This window comes from Cyprinodon tularosa, unplaced genomic scaffold, assembly GCF_016077235.1.
Source record: "Cyprinodon tularosa strain WSP-4 unplaced genomic scaffold, ASM1607723v1 ctg1151, whole genome shotgun sequence".
Taxonomy (NCBI): Eukaryota; Metazoa; Chordata; class Actinopteri; order Cyprinodontiformes; family Cyprinodontidae; genus Cyprinodon; species Cyprinodon tularosa.
The window spans coordinates 51483-66798 of NW_024037950.1; the positions used below are offsets into that span (position 1 = coordinate 51483).

The following is a 15316-nucleotide window of genomic DNA, read 5'->3' on the forward strand; positions in this document are numbered from 1 at the left end:
GAGTGCGCTGTGGATCTCCTAGGCATCCAGTACTGGTTTGGACAGACCACAAGAACCTGGCTTATATCAAATCGGCAAAAAGATTCAACCCACGGCATTCAAGGTGGTCTTTGTTCTTCTCACGCTTCAATCTCATCATTTCCTATAGACCTGGTTCCAATAACGTCAAGCCCGACTCTCTCTCTCGTCTGTATTCCTCCGATCAACCTGAGACACCCGAACCTATTCTCCCAGCCTCATGTACAGTTGGAGCCGTTTCCTGGGAGATCACTGATCTCATCAACTCTGCCCTGGTTTCTGAACCTGACCCAGGTAATGGTCCTCCAAATAAAATGTATGTCCCGTCTTCCGTCAGATTCCGCCTCATCCAGTGGATGCACGCAGCTAAATTCTCGGCCCATCCTGGAGTGAGCAGAACCATCGCCCTCATAAACAGGCGATTTTGGTGGCCGTCTCTACAGAAAGACGTCAAAGAGTACGTTCTGGCTTGTCCCATCTGCGCTAGAAGCAAGACCTCCCACCAACCACCTTCTGGTCTGCTGCATCCTCTACCTGTTCCAACCCGTCCCTGGTCACATATTGCTGTCGATTTTGTCACTGGTCTCCCGATTTCTAGAGGTATGACTACAATTCTAACCATCGTCGATCGATTTTCCAAGGCCTGTCATCTTATTCCCCTCAGAAAGCTCCCCACAGCATTCCAGACGGCTCAGCTCCTCGTGAAGCATGTTTTTCGCCTCCATGGTATTCCTCAAGAATCGTGGTCCTCAGATTGTGGTCCCCAGTTCATCTCACAGGTCTAGAAAGCTTTCTGTTCTGCATTAAATTGCAAATCTTCTCTCACCTCTGGTTATCATCCTCAATCTAATGGGCAGACGGAGAGGATGAACCAGCAACTCTAGTCCACTCTCCGCTGCCTGACTTCGAACAATCCCACTGACTGGAGTCAGTTCCTGACGTGGATTGAGTATGCTCATAACTCCCTTAAATCTGCTTCTACTGGTTTATCCCCCTTTCAAGTTTCCATAGGGTATCAGCCTCCACTCTTCCCCGCAGACGAGAGAGAGATAACTGTCAGATCAGTTCAACATCACATCCGCCGCTGCCAACGTATTTGGAGGGATACCATCACCACCCTCACCCGCTCGTCAGCCTCAACCAAAAAGTTCGCTGACTCCAAGAGACGTCCCGCCCCTGACTACACTCCAGGCCAAGAGGTTTGGTTATCGACCCGAGACATTCCCCTGAAGGCTATGTCCAGGAAACATTCACCCAGGTTCATCGGTCCATACAAAATCGATCGCATAATTAACCCCTCTGCTGTCCGCCTGCACCTGCAACCTTCTCTGCGCATCCACCCGACATTCCATGTTTCCCAGATAAAGCCTGTAGTCACTAGTTCTTTGTGCCCGCCTTCCGACTCCCCTCCACCCGCCCTGGACATCGATGGTCATCCAGCTTACACGGTTCGCCGGATCGTGGACTCCCGTCGGCGAGGTCGCGGTTGGCAGTACCTCGTCGACTGGGAGGGCTACGGTCCGGAGGACCGCACCTGGATTCCTGCCTCGTTTATCCTCGATCTGCCCTTGATCGAGGATTACGAGAAGTCCCTCCCGTCCACATCCTCGGGACCGCCAAGAGGCGTTCGTTGAGAGGGGGGTACTGTTGGGATCTGGAGATTCTCCACCTTCTCCAGCAGAGTGCGCTGTGGATCTCCTGGGCTGGAGCCCTCCAGCACAGCTGACGTTCATCAGCCCATCAGGAGACCTGCCTATATAATCAGCAGCCAGACCTTCCTTCAACGCCGCAGTGTTGATCAAGTTTGGTTAGCGAACCTGAGCCTCTGAACTACTAGAATCTTTGTCTCTAAGAGTAAACCAATTCTAACCTGCCTCTGTCTTCTCGCTCATAGGAAACCTGTCTCTCGTCTGAAGCTCTGGATGAGCTTAGCCTGTTACCTGCCTGCCTGCCCTAGAGAGCCAAACCTGAAGATCTCACTCTGGAATCCACCTGCTGCTCTTAAGGAAAGAGCTAATCCCTCAAACCAAGGTCTGTCACTAGAAAGTCAGAAGCTAGACGCTGCTGCTGCTGAGCACTCTGCTGAACCAACAGTCTCTGGACCCAACCGGTTCCCTCTCTCAGAAAAGAAAGCCTGGACCTCTTCAAGGTATTTTCAGAAACATCTGAAAACTCAACAACTAATCTGTTAACCTGGCTAATCAAACTCTGCAGACGCCTGAGAATCCTGCCCGGACCAGTTTCCAGAATTCAGTTCATGTTATCTCCGTGCAAACTTTTAATAAACTATGTTGAACTTTTTATCAGTCTCCAAGTGGTGTTCTGCATGTGGGTTTGATTTCTAAACCAACCATGACACTCCGGGCAAACCGGGAATCCTGCTGCTATTCATACTGCCTGTTTTCTTGCCGTTGGTGCCAGATTGTTTGAGCTTTGTGCAGTGGGGTCAAAAGTTCACACATTTGTTACTTCAGTATGTGTAAGTATGTGCTCCAAAAACTACTTAAAGTATCAAAGTATAAAGTAACCTTTAAATAAACAGCTAGATGCCGCTATATGAATCTAAAGCTAAATTTTTGGACTGTTTCTATAAATTCTCTGAGATAGGGCCAAGGATGAGGGAGGTCTTGTTGGTCTCCGTCTCCCGATACGCTCTCGCCTGTGTCCGACCTTTCAGACATTTCAACATCTTTTTCTGAATCCCACATTGTAGCATGGCATAGACAATTCACGTTAGCAGTTTGAAGAACACCTGCTGGCTTCTGATGATTTCCTTTAGCTAACCAATGAGTGTTTGCGTTCTATGACTCATCCAATCACACTAGTTTTCACTAGATGTGGGCGGAGCCAATGATCTGCATTGGATGGAGCACATGACAGGAAATAAAGATTTTGAAACATTAAACCGAAGCCAAGAGGAACGAGTAACGTTTGTTTTAAAAATGTAAGGAATAGAAAGAACAGATACTGGTGTGAAAATGTAATGAGTAGAAGAAGAAGTAGGAAGAAAAATAAATAATGGAGTAAAGTATAGCTACCTAGAAAGTGTACTTAAGTACAATGACAAAGTACTTCCTTACTTGACAGCTCTGGCTGTGTGTGAGATCTGTCTGCTTTGGTTCTGGGACCAAGGCAACATGGCTTAGTGTCTCTGGGTTTCCCTCTGATCCTCTGAACAGATACAAGCCTTCAATTTCTTTCTTTACTTTTTTCTCCAGCTGACTCTCAGCTGTTATGTCCGTTAGTTGGAGAGCCACTTTACATTTCAACAAAATCTCAAAGTGCTACAAAATTCATAGTTAAAACAAAACCGTACAGTAAAAACAGCATACATCGTTAAAACGAGACATTACAATAAAATAACATGCGTAGTAAAAACAAAACAGTAAAATAACCATAAAACCACACAGATAAAATACTAACTAATGTTCAAATTTTAAATAAAAATGTCTTGAGGCCTTTCTTGAACGCCTCCACACTCTGTGGGACCCTAAGAGACTCTGGGAGGCCATTCCAGAGTTGTGGGGCAACTGCCTGGAAGGCCCTATCTCCCATTGTGCAGAGCTTGACTCTTGGCTGGTGCAGTCGGTGGGTGGAGGTGGTGGAGCGGAGGGTTCTGGAGGCGGTGTGAGGAGTTCCTTGAGGTAAGCAGGGGCAGTTCCATGTATGCACTGGTGAGTGAGGAGGCAAAGTTTGTAATGTATTCTGTGTTGGATGGGCAGCCAATGAAGGGACCTGAGGACTGGAGTGATGTGTTCGTATTTGCGCCTCCTCGTCAGGACCCGGGCAGCACAGTTCTGGATGTGCTGCAGCTTTTGTAGACTTTTGCCAGGGACCCCGACGAGGAGGGCATTACAGTAGTCCAATCTGGAGGAGACAAAGGCATGGATTCACTTTTCTGCGTCGGGTTGGGAAAGGGAGGGGCGGAGTTTGGCAATGTTTCTGAGGTGGAGGAAAGAGACCTTGCAGAGGTGACGTATGTGGGAGTCGAACGTGAGATGTGGATCCAATGTGACACCAAGGTTTGTAACAGATGAGGACAGAGGGATGTTTTGACCGAAGATAGGGATACTGTTTAGGGAGAAGGACTTGGTTTGGTGTGGGGTGCCAATGAGAATGGCTTCTGTTTTGCTGCTGTTGAGCTGTAGAAAGTTTTCAGCCATCCATGTCTTTATCTCCTCCAGGCAGCAGTGAAAAGCAGATGGCAGAACTGTGGGAGAAGTGGAGTCCATTATTATGTACAACTGGGTGTCATCTGCATAACAATTTCAATTCAATTCAATTCAGTTTATTTATATAGCGCCAAATTCACAACACATGTCATCTCAAGGCACTTTACAGTTCAACCAGATCATACAGTCAAATTGATACAAAGTTTTCTATCTAAGGAAAACCAGTTGATTGCATCGACTCATTGACTCAAATACAATCCCCCACACTAAGCATGCTTGTAGCGACAGTGGAGAGGAAAAACTCCCTTTTAACAGGAAGAAACCTCCAGCAGAACCAGGCTCAGTGTGAGCGGCCATCTGCCGAGGCCGACTGGGGTTCAAGGAGACAGAAGCAGAGATACAAAAAGCAGCTGTAAAAGGCGGCCCCGTCCAGGAAACACACAGCCAGGCAGACGAGCTCCAAGGCAGCTCCCATGCCAGAGGACGAAGAGAGCACATCCACTCAGTCACGGTCAGAGAAACAGGACCACACTGGAAAACAGGCCGATCTCCAACATCTATAAACAAGGGTGTTGATAGAAGCAGCACAGCTGATGTTTTTTTCCAGGATGACGTCACAGCCAAACAGGAACAGACGAGGCAAAGCTACTCTGAGGAAAAGCAGAGAGAGCAGAAGGTTAGAGATTGAACTAACAGATTCTGCAGAATAGGAGAACAGAGAGAGAATGAAGCAGAATGATGAAATGGGGGTCCCTATGTCCTCCAAAAGTCTAAGCCTATAGCAGCAGAACTATAGAGATAGATCAGGATAACCTGAGCCACTCTAACTATAAGCTTTATCAAAAATGAAAGTTTTAAGCCTAGCCTTAAAAGTAGACAGGGTGTCTGCCTCACGGACTAAAACTGGTAGTTGGTTCCACAGGAGAGGAGCCTGAGAACTAAAAGATCTGCCTCCCATTCTACTTTTAGAAATTCTAGGAACCACTAGTAAACCTGCAGATTGAGAGCGAAGTGCTCTGTTAGGAACATAAGGAACAATCAGATCTCTGACATAAGATGGAGCTTGGCCATTTAAGGCTTTATATGTGAGAAGGAGGATTTTAAATTCTATTCTGGATTTAACAGGAAGCCAATGAAGAGAAGCCAGGATAGGAGAGATATGATCTCTCTTTTTCATTTTCATTAGAACTTTGGCTGCAGCATTTTGGATCAGCTGAAGGCTTTTAACTACAGTTTGTGGACTTTCTGATAGTAAAGAATTACAATAGTCCAGCCTTGAAGTAACAAATGCATGGACTAGTTTCTCAGCATCACCCCTGGACAGGAGATTTCTAATTTTTGTAATGTTCCTCAGATGAAAGAAGGAAATTCTAGAAACCTCTTTGATGTGGGATTTAAATGACAGGTCCTGATCAAAAATAACACCAAGATTTTTTACTTTATTATCTGAAATCAGTTTAATCCCATCCAAATGAAGTGACTGGCTAATCAGTTTCTTTTTCAGAGACTCTGGTCCAAAGACTATAACTTCTGTTTTGTCTGCATTCAGAAGCAGAAAGTTAAGAGTCATCCAGGTTTTTATGTCTTCAAGACATGCCTGTAATCTATGTAATGGGTTAGCTTCATCTGGATTTATAGACAGATATAGCTGGGTATCATCAGCATAACAGTGGAAATTAATCCCATGCTGTCTAATAATTCTACCAATTGGGAGCATGTATAAAGTAAAGAGAATAGGTCCTAGCACTGATCCCTGTGGTACTCCACAGGTAACCTTTGAGCGTGTTGAAGATCTATCATTAACATGAACAAACTGAATTCGATCAGATAGATAAGATTTAAACCAGTCTAGTGCTGTTCCTTTAATTCCAACAAAATATTCAAGTCTTTCTAAAAGAATATTATGGTCAACTGTATCAAATGCAGCACTGAGATCCAACAGGACGAGCACAGATACAAGTCCATTATCTGAGGCCATGAGAATATCATTAGTGACTTTCACCAGAGCTGTTTCAGTGCTATGATGAGCTCTAAAGCCAGACTGAAACTCTTCAAAAAGTTCATTATGGTGGAAGTGATCGCAAACTTGTTTGGCAACTACTTTCTCAAGATTTTGGATAAGAAAGGAAGATTGGATATAGGTCTATAATTGACCAAGTCATCTGGGTCAAGAGACGGTTTCTTAAGCAGAGGTTTAATTACAGCAATCTTAAAAGCTTTAGGTACATATCCCTGTAACAGAGATAGATTAATCACATCTAAAATGGAGGAGGAGATCAAAGGGAATACCTCCTTAAATAACCTGGTTGGAACTGGATCTAACATCCAAGTTGAAGGCTTAGATGAAGACAATAATTTTGCTAATTCAGAGAGTTCAACTGGATCAAAGCAGTCTAAACCCGGTTCAGATTCCATGACTACCTCAGGTACAATCGCGGATAGAGGAGTGCTTATGATCTTATTTTTAATAAGATCAATCTTATTTATAAAGAATCCCATAAAATCATTGCTGCTAAGAGCAGGTGGAATGAAAAGATACCTTGTGTTTTTTGATAATCTGACCGAGTGGGAGCATGTAGATGGTGAAAAGGGTCGGCCCAAGGAACATTTCAGATGGGGGGCGAATGACTGCAGTTTTGAGAGCTGGAGGAACCTGACCGGAGTGTAATGACTGGTTAATTATTGCTGTGATTAATGGACTGGTGGCTGTGATGAACAGTTTAGTTTGTGCCTTCAAGTCGTTGCCCATAGGAAGACGTTACTGGATACAACCTAACGGAATATCTTCAGAACGGCTCCAAATGACACTAAACTCATCTGGGTGAGAAGAACATGATGGAATAACGGAAAATCAAGGGACCAATGAAAAAAAAAACGGCGTTCCCCTTTAATATCCTGGGAGAGGAGGTGGAGGAGCAGAAATCCATTGCTCTTCACCTGGACACCAAACTGGACTGGAGACACAACTGGGAAGCCGTCTCCAGGAAGGGACAGAGCAGACTGGACTTTTGAAGGTCGATTCAGAATCAGAAATACTTTAATAATCCCAGAGGGAAATTACTTCACCACTAAATCCAATCTTTCTTGCTAACAAAGTGCATCGATCGACTTCTTACGCAGCTGTTTTCAAGTTCCAGTCATTATTTTGGAATTATTTTACTGCAAATTTATTGCAATCCCACTTTTGTGTCTTAAACCGCCTGCTTGGCGCCCTCATCAGGTTTAAAATGGTTGCTGCATTTGATTGTTGGTACTGGTTTAGCCAGGGATGTGACATCACCATGGAAGAACTGACATCAGCAGCTGCTCCCGGCTGACTCGCCCCTAAGGTGGTTCACTGAGAGACTGGTGATTAATTAAGTTCTATTTTCTGAAGAAAATTAATCCTGATTTTCTTTATTTCATAATTTAATGAGAAATTGTAAATTCATTTAATTGGATCAAAAAAGTCTGCATCGTCTGTCTTTTCTATTATAATGATTTTACGTCAGGTTATTGTCAGTCAGTCACGTGACCTAAAAGATATTAGAAAAAATGATGGAGAGAGAAAAAAATGGAAATGTTTAAAATGGTCTAAAACAATGATTAGTCATTAATTTTTTGTCAAAGGTATTATTTAACATTTATCAGGGCATGGTTCAGATTTTTAGGCCACTCCCTCCCCAAGTTCAGCATCTTTTGAAAATTCTAGATGGGAGAAGTTTAAAGCGCCGTGAAATAGCTGCTTCACATGCTGCAGATCTACTATCAGTCTGCTGTGGAGAGGCTGATCTCTTCCTCCATCATCATCGTCATCATCATCATCATAGCTAATGACTGAAAGAAGCTGAAGCAGCTGATTAAGAAGGGCGGCTCTGTTCTAGGACTCCTCTAGAACCTCTGGAGATGAAGAAGATGATGGACAGCAGTGAGGATCTTCTAGAGGCGACTGACCTTCCTGCCTACAGCAGGAGCTGCCATCTGTCTCATATTTCTACTTCTAATGACATCGCTGTTCTTTGCTCTTATTATTTATTTCCTTCCAGTTGAAGATTTTAATTTTGAATTCAAATATTTCCTTTGAACTTTATTTTTCTTCTTATAAAAAATCTTTCATTCCTTTAGAGACAGCATGAAAAGTCAGCTGAGTACAAAACATAGAGAGGAAAACAAGAAGAAAAGGGACCAGAAGAGAGGGACACAACCTAGAACAGATAATGGATGTCTATTCTATTAACATTTCTCTATCTGGAGAATGGGGCTGTTTTCAGCGGGCCCCCTGGGGCCCCACATTTCCTAAACCCGCCCCTGGTCCACTCCTCTCATGTTCCGATCTGTAAAAAGGCTCGCGCTGTGATCAACAGACTGACCAATCCGGTGCGGCGGGGTGTGACGTCAGCGCTGCCAGCGTGGAACGTCGCTCGGTGGATCCAGGAAGTAAACTGTCCGGTTCGGTCGGTGCCACCGGAACTCCCAAACCTCCCAGGATTGAGTCCAGAGGCTGCAGTGGTTCCGGTCCCAGACATTCCGCAGCGGAACCCCGCAGAACCGGAACCGGATCCGCTGCGTCCGGCGCCACGGAGCTGTCAGCTGCTGGCTTAGAGGTAAGGAGGAACCGGTCCGGATGGGCTGCTCTCCTGGATCCATCCAGCCCGGAGCTCCCGGGACAGCAGCGGTCATAATCCCACATTTTAATCCCTAATTTCAGTTCTGGAAACTGGAAGTAGAAACTGTCTGGTAGAAACACTCTTTTGGACTCATTTAAACCTTAAATCTTCAGGAATCTAAAGAGAAAAATGTTTCAAACGCCTTTTTATTTGATCACAGTGAAAATCATTCAGCTGCAGGCTCTACAGCTCCCACAGCATGATGCTGCCACTGCCATGCTGGCCACCATCAATCTGATTTAACTTTAGCACATTTCAAAGGACTTTCTAATCACTGGGTCACAACCAGATGTTTGATCTCAGGTTGATCTTCCTGAGCTGTGCATCTCTGCATGGTCTTCTTCCTGTCTGATCAAAGCTCTGGGTGGACATCCATGTCCTGCTGGGTCTGCAGGTGACCCGGCTCCATCCTGCTGGTTGTTCTGTAAAGAAAGTCTCTGTCCAGAACCAGAGCAGCTGCAGCTAAATGAAGGTAGTGAGCTTTGCAGCAAAGCAGGAATGCAGGCCTTCCTCTCTAGGATCTTCACATTCTGTCGGTCACGTGAACATCCAGAGGAACTGTCCAAGGTCTGACGTCACAACCAACAGCTAAACTTTAACAGACGGATCAGAAATCTGCCTTCACTGTTGGCTGCTTGGTTCATCTCAGGAGCTCCTCTGCAAAAACCTGCAGGATGGTGTCACTAAACCTGACCCTGTAGCTGACCCTGTAGCTGACCCTGTAGCTGACCCTGACCCTGTAGCTGACCCTGTAGCTGACCCTGTAGCTGACCCTGACCCTGTAGCTGACCCTGACCCTGTAGCTGACCCTGTAGCTGACCCTGTAGCTGACCCTGACCCTGTAGCTGACCCTGTAGCTGACCCTGTAGCTGACCCTGTAGCTGACCCTGACCCTGTAGCTGACCCTGTAGCTGAGCATGACCCTGTAGCTGACCCTGACCCTGTAGCTGACCCTGTAGCTGACCCTGACCCTGTAGCTGACCCTGTAGCTGAGCATGACCCTGTAGCTGACCCTGTAGCTGACCCTGTAGCTGACCCTGACCCTGTAGCTGACCCTGACCCTGTAGCTGACCCTGTAGCTGACCCTGACCCTGTAGCTGACCCTGTAGCTGAGCATGACCCTGTAGCTGACCCTGACCCTGTAGCTGACCCTGTAGCTGACCCTGACCCTGTAGCTGACCCTGTAGCTGACCCTGACCCTGTAGCTGACCCTGACCCTGTAGCTGACCCTGACCCTGTAGCTGACCCTGTAGCTGACCCTGTAGCTGACCCTGTAGCTGACCCTGTAGCTGACCCTGACCCTGTAGCTGACCCTGACCCTGTAGCTGACCCTGTAGCTGACCCTGACCCTGTAGCTGACCCTGTAGCTGAGCATGACCCTGTAGCTGACCCTGACCCTGTAGCTGACCCTGTAGCTGACCCTGACCCTGTAGCTGACCCTGTAGCTGACCCTGTAGCTGACCCTGACCCTGTAGCTGACCCTGACCCTGTAGCTGACCCTGTAGCTGACCCTGACCCTGTAGCTGACCCTGTAGCTGAGCATGACCCTGTAGCTGACCCTGACCCTGTAGCTGACCCTGTAGCTGACCCTGACCCTGTAGCTGACCCTGTAGCTGACCCTGACCCTGTAGCTGACCCTGTAGCTGACCCTGTAGCTGACCCAGACTCTCTAGCTGACCCTGTAGCTGACCCTGTAGCTGACCCTGTAGCTGACCCAGACTCTCTAGCTGACCCTGTAGCTGACCCTGTAGCTGACCCAGACTCTGTAGCTGACCCTGTAGCTGACCCTGACCCTGTAGCTGACCCTGTAGCTGACCCAGACTCTGTAGCTGACCCTGTAGCTGACCCAGACTCTCTAGCTGACCCTGTAGCTGACCCTGTAGCTGACCCTGTAGCTGACCCAGACTCTCTAGCTGACCCTGTAGCTGACCCTGTAGCTGACCCAGACTCTGTAGCTGACCCTGTAGCTGACCCTGACCCTGTAGCTGACCCTGTAGCTGACCCAGACTCTGTAGCTGACCCTGTAGCTGACCCTGTAGCTGACCCAGACTCTGTAGCTGACCCTGTAGCTGACTCTGACCCTGTAGCTGACCCTGACCCTGTAGCTGACCCTGACCCTGTAGCTGACCCTGTAGCTGACCCTGTAGCTGACCCAGACTCTGTAGCTGACTCTGTAGCTGACCCTGTAGCTGACCCAGACTCTGTAGCTGACCCTGTAGCTGACCCTGTAGCTGACCCAGACTCTGTAGCTGACCCTGTAGCTGACCCTGTAGCTGACCCTGACCCTGTAGCTGACCCTGTAGCTGACCCAGACTCTGTAGCTGACCCTGTAGCTGACCCTGTAGCTGACCCAGACTCTGTAGCTGACCCTGTAGCTGACCCTGTAGCTGACCCAGACTCTGTAGCTGACCCTGTAGCTGACCCTGTAGCTGACCCAGACTCTGTAGCTGACCCTGTAGCTGACCCTGTAGCTGACCCAGACTCTGTAGCTGACCCTGTAGCTGACCCTGTAGCTGACCCAGACTCTGTAGCTGACCCTGTAGCTGACTCTGACCCTGTAGCTGACCCTGTAGCTGACTCTGACTCTGTAGCTGACCCTGTAGCTGACCCTGTAGCTGACCCTGTAGCTGACCCTGACTCTGTAGCTGACTCTTTAGCTGACCCTGTAGCTGACTCTGACTCTGTAGCTGACCCTGACCTATTAACCTTCTTCGTATGTTTTTTTTTTTTGGCTGTGAACTTGTTCTCCTTCCTCTCCCTTAGAACCCCCTCCCTCTCTGACGATGGTTGACGCCACTCTGACTGAAGTGGGCAAGAACCTGAGTGAAGCCATGAGGATCCTTGGAGATGAACAGACGTAGGAAGAAATGTTTGTTAACAAAGATCCAGAGCGTCAGTAGGATGGAGGCTGATGGAGCTGCTGTGTCTGTTTCTGTGCAGGGAGTCTGACGCTGGAGCTCCAAGCAGAAGGTTCAGTAGAACCAGCATCCCTGGACCCCTGCAGGGAGAGTAAGTGACTCTGTCAGCTTCACAGACCCGCCCATGTTTCGCTGTTTATGCTTTCATCTGGTCGATATTTTTATATTAGACATGAAAAGCCTCAGAAAGAACGCCCAGAACAAAGTGATGGCAATCATTTTAACGTGTTTATCAAACTACGCTTTAAAACACATCAAACCAAGACCTTCAGACAGACGCCTAACCCTAAAGGTCATTTCAAAACGAAAGATAGAAAAAGATAATTTGATATAAAATTATATCCAATTCTTGTTCAGCCGCTAATTAAACGAGCAAGTTGCTGCAACTTAACAAGGAATCAGATTTAAGTTGCTTTTTGCTTTAAAGCAGACATGTTGGGAGGATCTGGTTTAACTGGTTTGGATCTGGGAAGTCGTGGGGGGGGTTAGTGTCCAGGATGTGTGTGCTCTGCAGAGACGTCAGCTGCTCTTTTAGTGGATTCCAGTCCTGGATGGAGGGAAGCTCAGCCCAGATGATCCTCTCTGCTAGTTCTGCCCACATTTCTTGGTCCCCTGTTGAAGTATAAAGTTAGGCCGGCCTAAACGGCACCAGTTTTCCCCTTTTTGGGCCGATTCTCCAGTTCTGCTAATTTTTTGGATCAGACCGAGTTTCAGGCTCATGGTGCGTCCTGCGTCATGTAGCATACAGGGGGTAAGGAGAGGCGATCAGCCTCTAACGACCGCCTCCCCATCAGGAATCAAAAGGTCGGGAGAAAATCAAACATGTTTGAAATTGAGTTGGGCGTCTTGTTGAAGCAGAGCTACAAGCCGATTTACCAGAACTTCACGCACTGCACATGGGCAGACAAGGGAGTTCTTCTTCTTCCAGATTGAAGAGTCTGACCAGCGCCATCTCTAGGCGCTGAGTTTTCTGGACGTTCAGTGGAAGAACAAACATTGATCGCTGTGAACTTTTAAATCGTCGTCGTGCAGCTTGAGCTGTAGCTGAGAACAACGTTGGATGCTCCTCCTAAAGAGGCAGTTTCTATTTATGAATCAAAATATTGATAAGTCTCGATGAATTTCATGTTATGATAAATTAAGATACAACTGGAGTTAATTAATCAAACATTAAATGTTCATTTTAAACAAAATAAATGGCCTAAGTATCATAGTCGGCTGTAAATCATAGAGTTTCAGTAACTGAAAGTAGATCAGCTGTTGCTCCAATCAGACAGACCTGTAGGTTATAAACAAACTTAAAGCACGTCGTGGGAAAAAAGTATTCAACCATTTATTCCAGTTAAATAAACAGAGATCGATGGATTTCACTCAGTCTGCATTTTATTTTATTTTATCTTTGCAAAGAGTGAACAGTTCATCATGCGGTCCTTACTGCGCGGTAATCGGTCCTGTTCTGATCCAGCAGCGTTCGTTCCTCCTTACTGACAATAATAGAAAGCAGTCAGAGTCAAAACTAATTACAGACACTTTGGTTAAACAGTAACATGTTATGAATAAACCTGAGAAAGAATCTGGTTTGTTATGGAAGAAGCTCTGCTGGTCTACAAACAGCCTCACTCAGGCATCATGTGGCCTTGCAGGTCAAACAGGCTGATTGAAAACTTTTATAGTGAGTAAATAGCATCAATTAATATATGAAATAAGAGAGACTAAATTTCCCCTCCGTCTGCTTCCTACCTTCATTGAGATCATGTCTGGTAATGGGGTCGATCTGCTGGATGATGAACAATCTAAGATGATGTTTTCTTGGTTTGCAGCTCAGTGGGGACAATATGCTTGACTTTCAATGTGTTTGTTCTGCAGCGGTCAGGATGTTACCACCATACTGCACCTTGTGCACCACCTGATCCACGAAGACGAGGATGAGGAGGGAGCGAAGGACACGCCCAGACAAGCGTGAGTAAAACCAGCAGCCAATGAAAGCGCTCCGTCAGATAAATGATGCGTCAATCGACAGTACCTGTAGACTTTCTGGTTTTGTTAAAGATCCAAGCTCTCCTTTCCTGGTCCGTCTGTTCATCCCTCCTTGGTTCCTGTCTGATTCTATTCAGTTTATTTCTATAGCTCCAATTCACATCATGTCATCTCAGGTCACTTTCCAGATCAACCAGATCATCCAGTCAGATCGATTCAAAGTTTTCTATCTAAGGAAAACCAGCTGATTGCATCGACTCATTGACTCTTCAGCAATCCCTCACACTAAGCATGCTTGTAGCGACAGTGGAGAGGAAAAACTCCCTTTGAACAGGAAGAAACCTCCAGCAGAACCAGGCTCAGTGTGAGCGGCCATCTGCTGAGGCCCACTGGGGTTCAAGGAGACAGAAGCAGACATAGAAAAAGAAGCATAGATACAAAAGGCAACTGTCAACCAGCTCCACAGGCGGCCCCGTCCAGGAAACACACAGCCAGGCAGACGAGCTCCGAGCCAGCTCCCATGTCAGAGGATGAAGAGAGCACATCCAGTTAGTCACAGTCAGAGAAACAGGACTACACTGGAAAACAGGCCAAGCTCCAACATCTAGAAACAAAGGTGTTGATGGCAGCAGCACAGCTGATATTTCTCTCCAGGATGGAGTCACAGCCAAACAGGAACAGACCAGATGAAGCTACTATGAGAAAAAGCAGAGAGAGCAGAACGTTAGAGATTGAACTAACAGATTCTGCAGAGTGGGAGAATAGAGATAGAATGAAGCAGAATGATGAAAAAGGGGTCCCTATGTCCTCCAGCAGTCTAAGCCTATAGCAGCAGAACTATAGATATAGTCTGGTGATTTGCTGCTTCCATTTTTAGTATCTTTAATATCTGCTTTAATATCTGAACATTTGTCTTTTTCCCAGCGGATATTAGAATGAAGCAGATCCAATCCTTATGAAAGAGATCAGATCCGGTTCTGTAACATCTGACACATTTGGATCTTTAAACAGCATTATTATCCAAACCTCAGCATCAGAACCCACAGACTCAGCTTAACAATGTTTTTTATTCATTTCCAGTATACAAAAACACATTGACACGTGTTTGCACCATTGGCACAATGAAGACCAGGCAAACCTCATTGAATACACACATACGAAACAAAATAAAATAAGTAATTAATTCAAATTAATTAAAGTTTCAAAGAGTACGTTCATAAAACGGTAACAATGATTAAAATTATAAATAATATTGAAATGAAATGAATAAATAAATAAAAATATTACACTCAATAGCATTACAAATGAATACAATCTACTGTTGCTTAAGAAAGTCCATTAAGGGTGTCCATACCTCCTCAAATTCTTGAGCGTTACCTCAGACTACATGGGTTAACTTTTCTAATGTGACACAGATTAACATTTCTCTGATCCAAGATTTTAAGGAGGGTATTTCAGTCACTCTCCAGGATAGTGCAATCCTCCTCCAGGCCTGCAGGAGGCCAATGTTGATCAGTCTTATACTTAGAGTTCAGATGAAAGCAATCCGAGTACATTCCTAAAATACAGAGATTTACTATGCAAG

The 15316-nt window shown here is 46.1% G+C and overlaps 1 protein-coding gene across 1 annotated transcript in view; it reads left to right on the top strand.

Annotated features, from left to right (window-relative positions):
• The first annotated feature begins 332 nt into the window (after positions 1–332).
• The window catches only part of pdxdc1 (pyridoxal-dependent decarboxylase domain containing 1), a 43379-nt gene continuing 28395 nt past the window's right edge, over positions 333–15316 (top strand). Inside the window, exons 1-9 of the mRNA XM_038306226.1 lie at positions 333–618; positions 1021–1466; positions 3514–3662; positions 3851–4040; positions 8534–8623; positions 8668–8773; positions 11600–11693; positions 11777–11845; positions 13621–13713. Coding sequence (XP_038162154.1) covers positions 333–618; positions 1021–1466; positions 3514–3662; positions 3851–4040; positions 8534–8623; positions 8668–8773; positions 11600–11693; positions 11777–11845; positions 13621–13713 — 1523 coding nt within the window. The remainder of the gene's footprint in view (positions 619–1020; positions 1467–3513; positions 3663–3850; positions 4041–8533; positions 8624–8667; positions 8774–11599; positions 11694–11776; positions 11846–13620; positions 13714–15316) is intronic.